The 19,528-nt window shown below is 37.4% G+C and overlaps 1 protein-coding gene across 4 annotated transcripts in view; it reads right to left on the bottom strand.

Annotated features, from left to right (window-relative positions):
- Positions 1 to 195: 195 nt before the first annotated feature.
- The window catches only part of Eip93F (Ecdysone-induced protein 93F), a 287,440-nt gene continuing 268,107 nt past the window's right edge, over positions 196 to 19,528 (bottom strand). For all 4 annotated transcript variants that reach the window (XM_073077914.1, XM_073077923.1, XM_073077930.1 and 1 more), the window contains 2 exons: positions 17,065 to 17,205; positions 196 to 6,446 (listed from right to left, as the gene is read on the bottom strand). In XM_073077914.1, coding sequence (XP_072934015.1) covers positions 5,126 to 6,446; positions 17,065 to 17,205 — 1,462 coding nt within the window. In that variant the 3' untranslated portion in view covers positions 196 to 5,125. The remainder of the gene's footprint in view (positions 6,447 to 17,064; positions 17,206 to 19,528) is intronic.

Below are 19,528 nucleotides of genomic sequence, written 5' to 3'. Positions count from 1 at the left end.
CATAGGTGCTTTATCTCTGTACGTGTATAATTATTGGCAATGCATTTCAGTGTCATAGGTTAATAAGAGGTAGGTTTATATTTTTCTTATTTGTTCTTCTATTTACTCCATTCCATTGTGTATTCTTATATTGGTAATTTATTAATTAAGTAGTGATAATGTGAGAGCGATGTTATTATAAATGAAACAAAAAACTTCAACAAATGAAAGAAATTTATTGTATACAGGTTTTAAATATCCTCGCACATTCTTACACCTGCCTAACCAGCCACGTCAGTAAGATATTTAACGTAAGATATAAAGTTCTTATAGATAAAGGACATTACATAATATGAAAAAATTTCACCTCAAATGATGCTAAGAAGTTACATTAAATTTATACGTAAGAAACGGTTCGCCTACATACATCGTGTACAATTCCACAATTTCAAATCAACTTTTTTTATGTCGCCTAGCGACCTTTTTGGACGTTACTTTTAACTTTTTTTATCAAAAAATCTCAGTCGAATCGCCGTAAGCTTAGCTTCCAAAATGTTTCCACATCTAAAAATTTGACTAGATTCAATACAAGTGTTGTGCCAATCCCAGGTTATGCCGCCAATTTATTCAACTGCGTCGCAACAGACGTTCAGTTATTAAGATATAAACAAATAATAAACCTATAAACATCACTTTTCTTACTGAGGAAGTGAATAATATATAATCTATAATAAAAATAATAATTGAGTCGCTAAAATTAACGCGAATTCATCAATCATCTGTAATGACAATTAAACAATAATAATAATAAAAACTAAAGGAACAAAATAACAAAAAATAAAGAGGCGAGTAAGGTATATTGAAAAAAAAATATTCCATTAAAACTTGTACTCAATAATTACATAACAATATTATAATTTGATCTTGTTAGCTCCTTTAGCGGTTTATATATTATTAAAAAAAAAACATGAGCCATTCAATCGATTAGGAAATAACAGCGTCTTCTCTCTAAATACATTGGTCCATTACCTGATTCCTTATTTGTATCCGATCACAAATTAAAAAAAAACTTTGCGAAGACAACACTCTCAAAAAGAAGAAATGTTCCCCAGCAGTGTGATGTGATTAAGTTGTAAGCGTTACATTAAATTTTCAAATAAATATACCGTGATTATATGTCGAATTTTACACTATCCATTGTTTTAATAAAGATAACACTATATTTAATATGTCTAAAAGTAAATGCTTCGTGTTGTACATAATTTTTAAACGATCGCAGCGTTCCTCCGCTCCTAGCATGATAAAACAAATACATCATACGTCGTTCCGTTCCACGATAATTCTAACGTCAATATTAATAAAGTCAATTATTGTAATAATATGTAGTACAATAATTATATTTTTGTTTAAAAATTAATCTTCTAGAAATACATACAGTTGTAAAAGGAAAACAATTAGTGACAATAAAGGTGAAACTTACATGTAGAAAATAGTATCAATCTTACAGACCGTTTTGCAAGTGGAGACACGTGTGTGTATGCGTCGCTCGGTCTACGAACCGATTAAACTGGACGTTCACACTACGACACTGTCTGCAGTTAGAAAACGGTTATACATAGGTACAATCACACAAACAAACAACATGTGTTTACGAATGCTTAGAAGTAAGATCTGGCAATGTCTTTTATGAGTTTCCCGCGACGAAAACGTCCGCCATCTTAGAAAACGGACGCGGTGTCTTCGTTCGGAAACGCGTAGGAGATTTATGATTGCACTCAGTATAAGGATAATACGTTCACGTATCTCGCGATTCTAATGTTTATTTTTAATTAAAAATGCAACTTCCCTTCATTGTCTTTTTGTTCCTGGACCAGTCGAGGACCGTTCAAGACTCTAACCTAATCCTTACGGAATTTATTACATTACGAAAAAAAATTAACAAAATATTAAAGAATTCCTACCGCCTACCTATTAATTGAAATTACACTACAGTATTAACTAAAATACTTAAAACTATGTGGAAAAATGATTGAACAATATACAATAAAAACGATTCACTAATAAACCAGTGATCTCTTCAATCTAAAGTACTGTTATCATGGTTGGAACTTTTTGTATCACTGATATTCGAACCTAAACGACATAAAAACCAAATTTTTGAGGCGAATGATTACGTTATCATTTGTTTAATAAAAGTATATGAATATATTACTTATTCCTTTGGAAATAAATAACCTAACGTATGCATTACATATGAGTGTAAGCAATGTGGCTATATGTATTGTGGAGATCACTGTCAATAATATTACTTGTGTAAGGCGGTGTATACCATTTGTACCGACCGGCCCAGTGCTGTGGCACTCGGCATTTTCTACTACATATCAGTCGCAACTCTCATTTTATACCGGGAATTGAACCCCAAACACTTTGCACAAAAACAATGACATGTATAACATCTCAATATAATATTATAATCATAATATAATATAGGGTTATTTAAAATAAAGCCACTTAAAAATTAACTAACGTTACAAAATAAGATTAAACAACATAATGATTTGTTCCCGATGCGAAAATATTTATATTATAATTAAAAAATCTAGTAACATTCTAAACGGAATGTTCATTAATATCTAAATTCTCTTTGCAAATTGTCCCATCCTATTATTTCTGTACAGACTTACACAAAATAACTTTTTTAAGCTATCAACAGATGTCGCACTCGACACGGTCGCAAGGCAGCTCTACACATAGACAATCAGTGTCGGACATAGACAACTAGCGCCATACATTCGTATCATATCCACAAGTTTATTTGTTTGTCTATTAACGCCGCGTGCGGCGCTAGTGTAGCATCGGAGACTCGTCTGTGTGTACGAAGCCTTATATACGTATAAACAAAGGTTGTTCGAATTTGGGGACGCTGTTTAAAATGCAGTTGGTTGTACAGCCGAGCGAGAACTGTGTTAACACGCTAAACACACCCTTTCACGGATAAATGCACATAACAGTATATCGACAAAAATCACTAAACGCTTCCGAAAATTATGAGAACGAAAGATGAATGCTATCGACTAGTAAAATGTCGAATATAAATTTTTTTTAAAGACTTTTTTTTGTTTTTTTTTTGCAGGGCGTGCGTTCGACACTTCGACACGGGATATGTATGTGTATTTGGTTTGCTATAAAAGTCCGGGGGCTGGCGAGGTGTGTCGAAATGTCGAGTTCGACCCCAGTATCCTAACTTGTGGTCTCTGAAGAAAATGTACGACAATAACTTTTAACTTGTATATAATATATGTATATTTTAGTTACATACACAATACAAAGACTTCTTAATTTTCACGAGGCGCACATTTACACGTATCTTACAGTAGATAATAATCGTATGATAATTTTAAATATCCAAATAGTTTTTACCTAAATTTATCTGGGAGAGCGTATACATTTTTACCATCTCGTACCTCCATATATTTATGATTGAACACCAAAAACGTCATAAATTTGAAGATATCATTTTTTTTGAGGATTTTTGGGCTAGTTATAATTTTAAAGTCGACAAGAATATAATAATGATTATTCATATTTTTGTATAGTCGATAAAACATTTAAAACTTGGACCATGAAAAATAATATATATCTTCTTAAGATACAATAATAGTACATAAAATATATAAGTTCACTAGATGTATTCATGTACGTTCGTGTATATATCGTGATGGGGCGGCTGCTGCGAGGGCCGCTCGTAATCTAAATATCACATTCAGTAATATAGAATCCACGTGTTAGCTTAGACACAGTTTAAATTACTATTTTTTTTACAAAATAATAATTGCACACAAGTTCGAACATAGCTCCGTTCGCGTCGGAGCGCACTGAAATACGTCTGTCCCTTTCTCTCAACGACTATCGCCGTGTCGCGACCTCTCGATAGAAGGAGATGGAGTGACCGATCCCGCACGTAGCTAATAATTTCATTCAATATATTACCTATCTAATTATAAAAACACCGCACAAAATTTGCGATTGTCCACTTAAAAATCGATAACATTTACACCCATAGCTAGCTTTATAATTAATTTGTTACATTGTTTTATTACTTAAAAATATTTAAATAGTTGATTTTATAACATTAACTTTTGGTTGTCTTTTACTTAAAAACAAGATCAAAAATCGAGGCTTCCGGATTTGGGAGAGTTTGGACAACCGAGTGCTTCAGTGTGATCCTCCTAGTCTATCGACCCTCAACGTAAATGCAAAGATATCATATATCTAGATTCAGCATCGCGGTATGAATTATTGAAAATAGCTCATTTATTTAATTACAGGCGCACTATGGTCTATGTGTCTATGGCGCAACTGATTATATTTATCGGCGGGAAAAGCGATACAGTTGCATTTTGACGTTTGCCCGATCGCGACTGTCAATTTAGACATATCATATCTTTACTAAATAATAGGAACCCGCCTTTAGTATTGCATATAGATATCTGTATACACACGTAAATACATTTACATGTATGATATTAAATGTGTTCATTAGACATCCATGATGCCCAGTAACCGCTTAATCGAAAATTTAAATAAATACAATGGAAATTTAATTTCCAGTCGGAACACGCAATATACTTAAATGCTCAACATTGAGCAAGACAACATAAACAAAATATATAACACGCCAATATAAATATAAACAAAATATAAGCTTCTGTTTCGTATCGATTCTAAAAGGATAACACCGAAGGGCACCTAACATAGCGTCCCGAGCGTCCGTCAAGGGCTTCTAAACTATTTAATTGTGATATTGCATCAGTAAAGCTGTGTTATATCGAACCGGTTGTGAGTTTAGGTAACTATTGTGATATTTGGTGATCGTGCGTCGAACGGTGATACAATCGCCGGGGGGGAAGCGGAACCGAGAAACTACGACAGATACATTCGAAAATAAATCAACTCGTAAATGCACAAACGAACCCAGTCGACATCGCTACACGAATAAAACTAACGTTATTGTCACTACAACAGTTATACACAAACGACGCAACGAATACGAAAAATCCAAGCGTATCGCACTACGGGGGCTCGAGGCGGCGCGTCCCAACGGAATGTACTTTACATAATATCACAAAGACTGAGGAGTGGTCCGCTAGGCGCGGTCGGGCGGCGCGGCGGGCGGCGGCGGCGTGGGCGTGCCGTTGCGCGGCCGCAGCTTGTCCGCGCGCAGCCGCTGCACCGCCTCGCGCATCTCCGCCGCCAGCGCGCGGTCCGAGCTGGCCAGCCGCGGCCGCCGCGCGGGCGGCTCCGGCGACCCCGCCAGCCGCCGCAGCAGCGTCGGCGCGTCCGGCCGCGCCTCGCCCGCCAGCCGCTGCAGCAGCGCTGGCCGCTCCAGGCTCGACCGGATGATCCCCTCCAGGAACGACCCGTTCGCCGGCGGCGGCGCCTCCTCGCGCAATCTCCGCATCATGTGCGACGCGTACAGGTCCGGCGCGGGCGGCGCGAACCCGCCCGCCTGCCAGAACGGGTAGCTCGGCGGGTAGCCGGGCGTCTCAGGGCCGTTCAGCCCGTTCGAGAACGGCTTCGTCGGCGGCTTCGGCTGCGGCGGCTTCGGCGGCTGCGGCTTCACGTCCTGCTGGGGCTTCGGCTCCCTCTTTCTCGGTCGCATCAGGTGTCGCTCCTTGACCTTGTATTCTAGCGTCGAGTGCGGCACCCCGTAGTAGGAGCCCGCCCGATGGACCGACATCTCGCCTCTTTGGACCGCTTTCACCGCTTCAACTAGACTATCCCGATCGTAATTTCGATATTTTCCTCTCTTGGGTCTCGTTCCTTTGCCGCCGGTCGACGGTTGACCGTTATTGTTCGGCGCTCCTCTCGAATTGCTGGGCGCCGCGTAATTTCTTTGATTTTCGGGTGGCGTTTTGATTACCGATACGTGTCTATCCGGCCTCATGAACTGGAGGTCTCCGAGGTGCGGCGGCCTATCTAGGGGCTGCTGGAACTTTTGACTGATACTTTTGGCTATCACGTCGTTGAGGGACGTCAGTAGATGCTGGGTCGACGGTGGATCTGCGAAGACGGATGGTAGGAGCAACTGCGACGGCGCGTTGAGAGGCGGCTGGGAGGGTAGAATGGGGGTGATCGGCGTGACCGGGGTAGTGACGGGCGTGGCGGGAGACGGGCTCTTCTCGTCCGGCGGCGGGAAGGTAGGTATTTTTAAGATGACGGAGGGTGGCGACTCGGGTCTGTCGGGGTCGCTGTCCTGGTCGGACTCGTGGCCCGTGTCGGAAGCGAGGCCGAACTTGTTGACCTTGTTCCGGAGGGTGGAGCGCGGGATGCCGTACACGACGGCGGCGCGCCGGGTGCCGAGCCGGCCGGACTGGATATCGCGCAGCGCTGATTGCAACTCATCATCAGTGTACGCGCGTCTGGTCGCACTATTACTCGCAGTGTCGAGAGCAGCTCGTTTTAATCTGTAACAATACGAAAACAAACATCAGAAACAAATCACAAAATAAAACGAACGACAGTTAGACAAACAATCGCTGAATTTGAAATTCTGTTCGCTGGTTAACAGTCGTCGAATATTTGCCACAGATATTTTGGATCAACGCCAAAACGCCCCCTGAAAATATTGCTATCTAAACATAAATTGTGAATGGGACAGTTATTTACCTACTATCAATATTTATTTCCAATGTAAATGTAATGCCGTCAAGAAAGTGAATTAATGAATCGCAAATGACTTGATATATGATCGTCATAATTCTTACCGACTCTGATTATAAATAAAAGCGTGTTAAAAAAGAACATTGCTTTATTACATTGAATTTACACTATATAATAAATCTTAGATAAGAATAATCCTAAGCAAAGTCAATATCATTGCGTGATCGCGTCGTGTGTTGCAATACTTGCGCCTTATCGCCACTTCCGTTTCAATTTAGGTATAAAAAGTCGTTCTAAAAAGCGCACGGCGAGCGGCAAGACATTGCGAAATGAATCACAAAACAATATGGGTCAACAGCTGGTCAACAGCCCGCAATCGTCTAAATTCAACATTTCAAAACGCCGTCGCCGCATTAATCCGAGATAAGCGAAATGCGAAATATTTACTCTTGGACTCACCGATAACGGACTACTATGAATGCATCTTTATCTTTTCCCTTCGTCTTTTATTTCCTTTACACTCGACTGTGATACTCGGCTTTATTCGCGAGCTGTAGAGTTTAATATCGCGCGTTTTAGTCGTGACGTCTTTAGTTTCATCTTGGGTTTTACTTTCTTATTTTTCGCTATCCTTATCGGGGAACATTCAGCTCTATTGAGTTTCGAGAAGGGGTATAATCGCTCGGTGGGTCGCCGATCGCTCCGAGGATGCAAGGTCGATGCACCGTCGACTATCGGTGCATTTTTATTTGTTTTGGCGAGTCATGCGACCCACATCGCGGTCCCAGCGAATGAATTTATTCAGTTATCGATTGTGCATAATATCGGTGCTGAAATCGAGACAATGTCTCCTTTATTCGTTCCTCGTTGACCGTTCGCTGCATTCTTATGTATTCTAGACGCTGACTCGACGATCTGCGCTTTTTAAAATAACGACTTTTGGATGTACATCTGTTTTGATGCGGCGATAGAATTTGGAATTAGATCATGGCCACGTAGAAGGATCTCAAAGTTTAAGTTTTACAAAATTATTTTCATATTTAAGTTAAAAATATACTGAGCGAATGCACCGCCATTAGTTCCAAATTATTTTTACTGAAGTCATTCGATACCAACTCAAAATATAAAATGTATAAATCCATCAGATAAATTAGGCATTTGGTCTAATTAAAATCTAAGGATATTAGGCCAACTGAGATCCTTGAAACAGTTTACCTTTGTTTAATTTTTTTACAAAAAAATCCTGTGGATCTTTATATGACAATCTCCAAGAGGTCTTCTTTGCGTGGTTTACTTTATTTTCGCATCGATCTAATTTTGACAACCGATTAATTTTATTATATGGCATTAATTAAAAAAACTATAATCGAAGCGCATACGAAGTCGCGAGTAACAACTAGTTACCTACATTTAGTCCACCACGTGTGACGCAGCCGACATTCGACAAGGCAAGGTTTACCAAGTTCAAGTCTTAATATAACTGACCATTGTCTCGTGTCTTATCTCGAAGGAATTTCGTTATATAGATCATGCTATAACTTTAACTTTTGAAGTGTTCTACGCAGGGCCGGATTTAGGGGACGGCATGCGGGGCTACTACGGGATAGTAAACTCTACAAAAGGGGCCGCACAATTATGAAAAACTTATCCAAATTTCGACAGGTCAGCTTATAAGAAATTTATAAATTCCTTTTTCTACAAACAGTATAAAGTGTAATTTTATTTTTTGTCAGTAATTTTGAAAGATTTGAAAGAAAATAAAAAATATTTTTCCTTAAAATTCGGAAAATAATTTGGGCCTCTTCCAAATCCGACCCTGGTTTTAGGTGTGATACTCGTACCTATATTATTTGGCTTTCATAAAGGAGAGTGTAGAGTTCTGAAGTGTCTATTTATTGATTTTATTTTTAAGTACTTATGTTCGGCGATTATTTGTGACCCACTCTTTACCTACAACCCATGCCTAGCAAAGTTCCAACTTGTCTTCAGAAGTAGCAACGGATCTGTGGCCAACCTCAATTAGGTATTAACTTTTTTGGTATGAATTCGATGTACATGATCGGCAGAAGCGAATTACCATCAGGCAAGGCCTCGTTTGCTACTCCTATCAGACCTATATAAAATATTACTTAAGTCGTTTAAACAGCTAATCTACGGTTTAAACGTTATAACTAGTTATAGAACACAAGTTTAAGGCAAACGGCTGTTGGCGGTCTAGTTTCTAGATAAAACACGTTTGATGCTCTGTCGGTTAATTTTGTAGTCGCTTTGTGATTGTGGCGAACTAAGTTACGCAGCAAAATATGCCTCAAACAAAGAATAGGCTTACTTTAGTCTTAAAATAGACTAGATTTCTAAAGACTCAAATATACACAAAGGATATACTTATTTTAGTCTTAAGTTAGTGTAGATTTTGTAGACTTTGGTCTCGAGTAATAGGTAGGTATATTGATTGTTAAAACACATATGTCGATTTAAGTAATGACCGAATTACGCACCTACTTGATGTAAATGATGCTTGCTCTCAGAACAAAGAAACTTGACTTTAGTATTTTGAAGGCAATATTATATCAATATCTCATAAATGTTTTATATTTTATATTTTATAAATATTCATTATCTAATATCAGGTGGTAGATCCTATCTCAGGTTGATTACAGATGTCCATGGGCGCCAGTAGCCACCCACCATCAAGTGGATTGCATGGTCGTCTGCTACTACCATATTTTAAAAAACAACATAGGATTTTTTTTACATTCCTCATTATAAAATTAAGACATGGGGCTATAGTGACAAAACGACAGCAGGGACACAAGCACCCAACTCCAAAAACATCAAAATCCCATCCATTAAGTTATTAGCCGGATTAGAACCCAGAACACTGCTAGACCAGTCAACCATTTTTCCACACTACGATAACTATACTTACTTCTTTGTTTGTGCACAAAGTGACATAATATGAAGATATAGGTTTAGTTCAAAGTTTTGTCTTCGATGGCGAATTCTTTTGTTCTCTCAGATATTTTATACGCTATTCGAGACCTTAAATCTCAATAATGCAAGACAGAAACATCTTTCCATACATGGCTGTATTTTGATTATATTATACAATACTCTTTGTCTCTTTTGACGGTAATGGTATGAAATAATCGTTGTATTCCAAAAACTTATAGATTACTAACCCGGTAAACGTCGTGTTGCCATATAAATAAAAAAATAAGGGTGAAGAACCCTTATCATTTAGGGGTATACACATAGATAGTAGCCGATTCTGCAGACCTTCTGAATATGCATATAAAATTTGGTGAAAATCGGTGAAGCCGTTTCGGAGGAGTACGGTTACTAACATTGTGACACGAGAATTTTATATATAATATTTTTAGATAGATACTCGTATTTCTCATAGAATTTCACCCGACCGCGGAAGGTAATGTTTTTTTGGGTAACCTATTTCCCATTCTTTGTCACTTGATGCGTCTAAGCCTAAACGCTTTGACGGATTACAATATGTGAAGTATCGTTATGTGTGTCTGAATTGTGGCTATACATTTACATACTCCAGATAGCTGGTAAATTCTATTTGGAGTTGACTATAGAATTAGATATCTAGGGGCAATAGCCACTGAGGTACCCACAATTAGGTGTCTAACATGAAAATACTAACATGCGTTTGCTATTCTATAATATACAAAAAACGTAACTATAATATTACTATATACTCTATTATAGTAAGAGTTATGAAGGTGGTAGAACCCTTTGTGCATTTCTACCTAATAACAGCAGTGTTAGGCGCTGCTGTGTTCCGGTTTGAAGGGTGTGGTAAGGGAGACAGACTTTTCCGAGGCGTTCCAGCTTAGTCCTCAGGGGTAGCGGCGTATCTGTGGCCGACCTCAGGTAGGAATATCTAATCCTATCTGGGGTTGATTACAGATGTCCATGGGCGGCAGTAGCCACTTACCATCATGTGGACTGCATGCTGGTCTGCTACTCCTATATTATAAAAAAAAAGTTAGGAACTGATGTTTACCTTATAAGATAGAATGCATACATACTTAATGTATCTAAATAATAACGCTTTCTACACTCATAGTTACTCTACACCCACACTAGAATTTTCTTGTGTACATATACACAAAGACACAATATCATAGACACAAAGACGGTACAGACATCCAGACCTAAAACAGAAATCTAATTACCATTTCACCGGGAATCGAACCCGAAGCCCGAAACCTAATGCCTGTCAGTCCGATGACAAGCCGTCATCAAATAAAGATATCAAGAGCAGTTAAAACAAACATATACATGAGGTAGAGATATGCATATTGTATTACGGTGTCAGGGACCGTATATCTGGCGTCAACGGCCATGCATGACGGATGGGTGAAAGAAATCGTCTTATCGTAACAACGTATTTGCATTGAATCATTGCGGTGTACGATTTGGGTCAGTTTTGTTTGAGTTAAGCGCGAATATGACGGTTTAAAACTTTTAACTATACATAATTATATATGAATTGGTCTTCCAATTCGCATTTGGCTGTGGAAGGTTCCCTCAGGGGTTTGGCGGCGGCACCACCGCCATACTTATTTCTGACTAATAACAGCAGTGTTAAGCGCTGCTGTGTTCTGGTTTGAAGGGTGTGGTAAGGGAGACATACTAATGCAATACTTTTCAACCTAGCCCTCAAGAGGTAGCAACGAATCTATTACTAACCTACAGCTTCAGCTAAGGTAGGAGTCAAATGTTATCAGGGGTTCATTACAGATATTTATGGGTGGTAGTAGTCACCATCAGGTGAACAGCATGTTTATTTACTACTTAAAAATTATTTAAAAAAAAACGATTGTCTAAATCCTCACTCCCTCCATTCTCACTCTGAGCGGAGACCTGTGCCCAGCAGTGTGACAGTAACGCAAAGCAATGGGTTAACGAGTAATATACGGTCCGGAATCCTAAGTATACAAATATCTGATGTGTATGCTCAATCGTATATGCACGTGTTTGTAGTTAATTGAAAGAAAGTCGACTCACATGGTGGATTCTGTTCCGGGTTAATCCCCCGACCGGAAAGACACGTAAATGATGAATTTAAATTTCTGTTCTGTGACTGGGAATTATGGTTGTCTCAGGCCTGATGGATTAAGGTCTATAGCCTTAACTCTCAGAGGGCTTAGGCTTCATCACGCTGGTCAAGTGTGAATTGGGAGGCTTCACACACCCTTAAGATTTTTGCAAATTTGCCTGCAAATTTTCTCAGTATGGTTTGCTTCACCGTTATGGTTAGTTTTTATTTTATGGTTATGGCAAGTGATAATACGCATATAACTGGATTGGTTCTGTATAATTTTTTTCTTAATTTTTATTTTTTAGTATTTTTGTTATAATAGCTATGTGAATGCATTTTGAAAATTTGAACAGTCTCTATTACGATTCAATAAATAAAGCGAAACCTTAAATCTTGGGTACGGAACCCTTAAAAACCTGGGACCACCCAACTGAGTGACCAAGTTTCCATTACGAAGCTAGCACCGTTTATTATCTACATTAGCACAAAGTTACAAAGTTCGTACACGTGTATTATGCTATTGACCCAGTTAAGGATCTGGTTTTGTCGCGTGCCCTTCGCCAGCTCGCCACCAGGGACTGTTAATAAACTTGCAATTTTCCTAAATTACATTATGTAATACCTAATACTTGGTAAAATATTCAGACTAATGAACGAACTATAAATACCTCCGTAATGTTAATTTAAATTGTGTTAACAAATACTGTTTTATTATTATTAAAAGGTATTTAATTTGCTTTGTCAGCTCGTATGTGAAGATCAAATCTCTCAGCGATAAAATTCAATTTTGAGCCAAGAATTTAGCAAAAAAAATCTGAGACCTAAAATTTTACATACAAGTTTGGTTTTGGTGTCGGTGTATAATTTGCTTAGTGACGTCATTTTAAATCCAATATGGCGGACGCTTCAAATGGTGTAGCAATTTGTTTTATGCACCCCCATAAAATCCAATGAAAAAGGTTTTTAGAAGAATATGAAAAATAAATTGATGTTAGTAACAGCCATAGATCAGTAAAGATACTTCGCCGCCTTAAAATTGAATGAAGCCACAAACGGCTTATTTGTAAGTTCTTTTTTGAATTCGTGACAAATAAAAACATTTTTAGAGAAAATTTACGAATAAATAACTATTACTGCGTAATTTACATAATAAATAAATAAATAATTATTTCAAATATTTTAGGGACATTTTAGCACGGAGACGTGGCAAAACTTTTTTTCGCAACTATTTCAATTGTCAAAACTGGTTACATTTTCTTGTTAGGAGTGAGTAATCTTTATCAATCTATGATAACAGCCTATTTTTTTAAACTGTTTTGAAATATAAATTTATCGTTTATTAAATGACAAATGGTGCAGTCCACCTGCCATATCAATCTTTCAATCGGTCTAAGTCTTTTAACTACAAATACGATTCTAGTTCTATGTAAAATATACGATTCTAGTTCTGTGTAAATGCCTTGTACCTAAGTAGATAGGTACTTTTCAAACCAGAAAATAGTAGCACTACACCTTCAGGCGTATTAATTTATTTAGTTTTGTTAATTCCAGTCAGTTTGTAAATGACGGAAGACTTTTTTAGTTTGTATATTTAAGAAAAAGGTTACCTTACATAAATCTAATATAAAACATTTATGCCCCATTCATTACTTACAGGCATTAAATATTGTAGGTCCATTACGTGTAATGAAAGCGTAATTTTCCCGCGCATTCGTATCCATTATGGCGTCACCTGTCAAAAGTTCATTGACCCGGTGCCAATCAAAGTTTCGTTTTCTCGTTTTATGGGTACGTTCACTGCGATTGTTTGTATAATCCGGTGCAATATTACAGTAGGAAGTGGCGTAACTTGAATGCACCCGTTTGAAATGCGTTATGGGCAATATACGGTCTAAGGACAGGGTTGACTGTTAAAAAAATGGGCGAAACTTGATACAAAATTATGAGATATAAGTTATTAAACTTAAAACAATGAAAATATTTATGTTACTTAAGTTGTAAAGCTAATTAAATTTAATCAAGATGAATTGGCATATTTAGCTGTAGTAAGTTCAGTTTATTTTTAATTGTTTAATTGCTACACCGTTTATAGAATGAGCAAATGAGTATGCCGTACTCACTCTACTCAAAAGGATTGTAATCCTATCTGGGATTTATTAAAAGGAAACTAGTCCCTACGTGAAGTTGGCCACGGAGTTGGAAGTACTTACCCATGAGGAGTAAGATGGAACGATTCATAAATGTGTATTTATTTGCCTTACCGCGGTATTTCATTTTCTTTTTCATTACTTTCGCATTCAACACTTTTGGAAAAATCCTTATTTAAATTATTTTTTGTTAAAAAGCTTAAAAAAAATGTGAGCCGTCACGGGACGCCTGGCAGATGTGAAACATCGACATTATTTTGTAAAAGTAATATGCAGAAAAGAACATATTGTGATAGGAACTAAATATGTCATAATGATAAAATAAAATATTACGATTTTTTTTCAGATAACGATGACTATTTATTAAATAAACATTTATTTTCATTAAATACAAAAATTTACGAATTTATTTTAAATCTTGACTACTTAATTCGTTTAATCAGTGACTTCGGTAATAGTTATTGTGCATGGCGACGCGTCGCCACACCGTACACACTACTGCATATAGACTGTATATATATACCATCGTATAGCGTGGCGGCATATATGTATAGCGCGGCATGCGTCGCCACGCCAGAAATCGGTTTTACGTGCGACTATAGATGTTTCACATCAAAAACGAACTCTATCATTACATGTGTAACATTTTCATGTTGTAGAATTTAATATTTACTCTACACCAAAGACAATAGTTTAAAATGGGTATAATTTCACGTTTAAAAAAAGTCTAAGACTAAATTCTATTTTGGTAACAGCCCTATGGTCTATGGTGTGGCGGGCGTAGAGAATTGAGTTTCTCTATGGTCGAGGCTCGTGGGGTCAATTTATTTCTTTTGATAGCGTTTATGTTCTAGAATGTATTGAACATGTTTATTGTTGTAGTTCCTGATAGAATATTATAATTATTTAATTATAAAAATAAATATAAGTAACAAAAGAAAAAACAAGAAAATATTTTCTTATAAAAGTAAGGACTCTAGTAGGCATCAATTTATAAAATAATATAAACATCATTAATTGTTGCCCGCAAGTTCGTATGAGCAGACTATCATAAATCAGCTGATTTTCATAAAAAAAAACCTACTAATCCTATTAAAACCCCTTAGGGGTGACATATCGAAAATGCTTTTTAGTGGGTGCCTACATCAAAAAATTAACCCTTTATTCAAATTTCATCATCATTTTATTAGCCTCTGCGATAAGAGAGTTTCTTTCGCTTGAAATAAAAAAGCTTAAAAGTAAAATCTTTGGGTGGGAGTGGTGATTTAGTGTTAAGAAGGGTTTGGGAACTATGTGGCATCAGCGGCGGCACCACCACCACACCTATTTCTGCCTAATAACAATACTATAGCGCTTGCGTGTTCTTTAAGGTTCATTGCTTCTACAGACGCTGAGCGTATCAGACACGTACCGTAACAAGATTTTTTTTATTATATTTACATAGACAATAAAGATCTAGATACTGCGAAACGAAATTTAAGAAAATAAAGATTCATGTGGAGTGAAATACTAAATATTTTAAGTGCCTTAACAAGAAAAAATATTTTTTTCATAATATAAGAAAATAAAGATATTGTGAAACATTAATTCTTTATTTTACAACCACGTATTTTACAAAACTATTTTTGTAAAACATTAGCATTAATAGACTGCATGACACTTGGCCATATCTTACCTACAAAGAGCACAGGTAAGTAACACGAACCGTCCATTTTACGCGAACGACATAAATATTCCACTCCTAATCTACCTAAACTAGTAAATGGATTAAACATTAGCGTACGACCTTAATTCGATGCTAATCTAGTAATACGCGTTATCGCCTAAATTTAGTTTTTTACACGTGTGGCCTGAAAACGAAGTATAGGTTATTAGGAGACTTATTTAACCGACGCGTTCCGACTTAGTCTTGGGTAGCAGCTCATCTGTAGCCGAACTCATGTAGGGCGCTAATCTTATCTGGGATTCTTAGGCGGCAGTAGCTACTTACCATCACGTGGACTGCATACTCGTTCCCTACTCCAAAATTGTAAAAAAAATCTTGGTCAAGTGCGAGACTTACTCGCACACAGAGGGTTCCGTACCACCAAATTTTGATTTATTTTTAGTACCTATGTATTTGTTATTCTAGCAGCTATAGAAATGAATGCATCTTGGAAATTTTAACCTTCTATATTATCGACGGCCTATTACTACGGCCCTATTTACGGTTCAATAGATAAATCGAAAAACGCCTAAAAATAACGATTACTTTTATGCCGACCCCGTTTATTTTCAACCTTTTTTTATTTTTATAATTTGATATAGCCACCGTTATATATACTCTGTAAACATTTCAAGTGTTTATCTTTTACTGTTCAAGAGATAGTGCCCTGTGACCGACGGACAGACAGCGGAAGCTTAGTAAGGAAGATCCATTTCACCTATTGGGCACGGAACCCTAAAAATAAACGTCAAATCTACCTAAACAAGTACATGAGTTAAACATTAGCACTATGACCTTAATTCAAGTCTAATTCCCTTTCGCTATTGACCGTTATCGCCTAAATTTAGTTTTTTGCACGTTTTATAAACGGAATATAGGTTTTTGCGCAATTACTAACTATTAGTTATATCGCGAACTTAATTTTCTACACTCAAATTTCCTTTAGCCACGCCATTATGTTGTAATTTCACACTATCTACGAGTACCTATTAATGTACTTTAGTTGTTTAGAACCACACTTATTTCTGGCTAATAACAACAGTGTTAAGTGCTGCTGTGTTGTTTGTATGGTGTGAAACCTTTAATAAGAGAATCGCAGATAAGTTGGTCCCACGTTGGTCACGGATGCGCCGCTACCCCTGAGGACTAAGCTGGAATGCTTCAAAAAAGTATGTCTCCCTTACCACACCCATCAAACCAGAACCCAGCAACGCTTAAAGCTGCTGTTGTGAGGCAGAAATAGGTGTGGCAGTGGTGCCACCGGAGTCGAACCACAAAGGGTTCTACCACCTTCAACTGCCTTTAGGCACTATACCCTTCAAAGTAGAACACAGCAACTCATTACACTGATCTAAGGTAGAAGTGCAACGACCGTTAATTCAACAGAAACAAAAAAATACATATAAGATAGAATAAAAGAAAGAAAGTTGGAAATATATAAAGGAAGAAAAGAAAAAATATTTCGTCACTTATTAAATTAATAATACTCAAAGTAAACTCACCTAGAGTTATCCAAGTTCTTGGGGTCCGGTGGCGGTGTCCCGCTGGTGCTGGAGGTGGACTTGGCGCTCAGGTCGAGAGGCTGCTCCGTCAGGCTCGGCGACGAGCTGGCTGCCGCCACCTTGTCACCCACGTCTGGTAGCCTGGTGATATAGAATAATAAATAAACGCTGTCTACACTCACAGTCCCACACTAGGATTTCCTGTGTCGTGGGTGCCATGGATACACACAGAGACGAATACACAAACACCCAGACCCAGAACAGATATTTAAATTCATCATTTAGATATCTGTCTGGCCGTGGATCGAACCCCGGAAACCTTTGTGCGTCAGACCGGTATGGTGACCACTCCGCCACGCGGGTCGTCAAATAGTTAATTGTTATAAATTATTATCTTATACCTATTAGGTTAACTATAAAGTCAAAGCAGTTATAGGTTAAGAAACTTGGCGTCTTGATCGAGGAGTCCGAGGTTCAAATCCCAGGCACCTCTGATTTTTCAGTTTCAAATAGAAATTATTTATCACTTGTTTAAAATGAATAATGTATGATGGAATTTAAAAATAGACAGTAGGTAAAAGCATAACTGTTACAAATGAAGGTCTTTTAAAAAAATATATTTATTTATTCTTTATCAATGTCATGAGTCAAGTTGAGCAAATTTTGATCAGACTGTGTAATGTTTACTATTATTATAATTAATTTAAAATAGTTTAATATACTATTATTTTCCTGCAGTTTCTTATGCTCGGTTATTATTATTATATTTATTTATTAAGCAAATACAGCACTTCATATTTATAAAAATAAATTTTGATGACCGAGGCCGAGGTCTAGTTGGTCGTAAGGTTCCGGGTTTAAACTTCGTCGAGGTAGACACACAGTAAATTTAGTTTTTTTTGTGGGTCTGGGTATTCTTTGTTTGTGACGATCACCGTCACACTTTTTACTAGCGGGAACTTTTTATTTAATGGGCATGATACAAATTTTTAAATTCCCTTCTATAATTTAGGTACATATCTTTGGCAATCTATTCAGTATTAACGAGAGTAATAGTCGTTTAAAACCAATTTTGAATTAAGCGTGGAAACTCTCGCGGGTGTCAAGACGTCCGCAAGTGACGTCACTCTTCGATATCTCATAGAAAAGTTTAAGCAATACGGTGACGCCAAAAAAATGACACCATGCGCCCCGATTTGCATTTTAGACAAGATGGCCGACTGCATTCTTTTATATTTTTATTTTATTGAAAATATAGTAAATCTTAAAGTTTATATTCAAAGTAGGTCATTTTTGAGAATCCTTTCAATATATTGTCTTTATTTAAATAATTTATTATAGTTTTTTTTTATATTATCTTAATGCCCATTATGATCAACATACAAACAAAACAATATTTTTATTACATCACATAGTTATTATTCACCCAAATACCAGGTAAGGACGAAAGGTGATCCAAAAACACGTGTTTTTTTGTTTTCGGTCAAACACCCTTGTACTTGACAGTAACAAAAAATATGTTCAAAGATAAGCAGATATGACGTCAATGGAACTTATATTATCAATATTTACAGAGATATTTAAGTATTTGTTATTAATGTTGATATGCATTATTAATGATATCTAGTTACCGCTACACAATTGTGGATCTGACTTTTTTTTTAAATATAGGAGTAGCAGACGAGCTTGCAGTCCACCTGATGGTAGCTACTGCCGCCCATGGACATCTGTAATCAACCCCAGGTAGGATTAGATAATCCTATCTAAGGTCAGCCACAGATGCGCCGCTACCTTAAGGACTAAGCTGGAACGCCTCGGAAAAGTATGTCTCTCTTACCACACCCTTCAAACCAGAACACAGCAGCGCTTAAGACTGTTGTTATGAGGCAGAAATAGGTGAGGCGGTGGCGCTGCCGGAGTCGAACCACAAAGGGTTCTACCACCTTCAAAACTCACACTAAAGCAAAACACCCAGACCCAGAAAGTTGTGCTGTACATGTGGACGGGAAATGAATCCAGAATCGTGGAGCGACAACGTAAGTGTGGTAAAGGAGTCCTTTTCCGAGGCATTCTAGCTTCATCCTTAAGGGTAGCGGCGCATCTGAGGTTGACCTCAGGTGGGAATCTGGTCGTATTTGGGGGTGATTGTAGATGTCCATGGGCGGTAATAACTACTTAATATCAGATGGACTGCATGCTCGTCTGCTACTTCTATATTACATTTAAAATAGACATCTCTGACAAACAATTAGTAAAAAACACAAGCTGTGACATAAATAAGCAATTTTAATTTTAACAATTCATTTTCAAATGAAAAAATTAGTAAACTAAAAAACACAAGCTGTGACATAAATAAGCAGTTTTAATTTTAACAGTTCATTTTCAAATTCAAACACGCTGTTAAAAGCGATTAGTTTTGTTCTCGAAGAAGCCGGCTTGTTGCTTGTTGCCTTTTGTTGGCTCT

This window comes from Epargyreus clarus, unplaced genomic scaffold, assembly GCF_041222505.1.
Source record: "Epargyreus clarus isolate Ecla_fem2 unplaced genomic scaffold, WU_Ecla_fem_2.2 ptg000002l, whole genome shotgun sequence".
NCBI lineage: Eukaryota > Metazoa > Arthropoda > Insecta > Lepidoptera > Hesperiidae > Epargyreus > Epargyreus clarus.
Note: the sequence above shows the minus strand (reverse complement) of the source record. Positions and strands in the feature narration are given on the sequence as shown.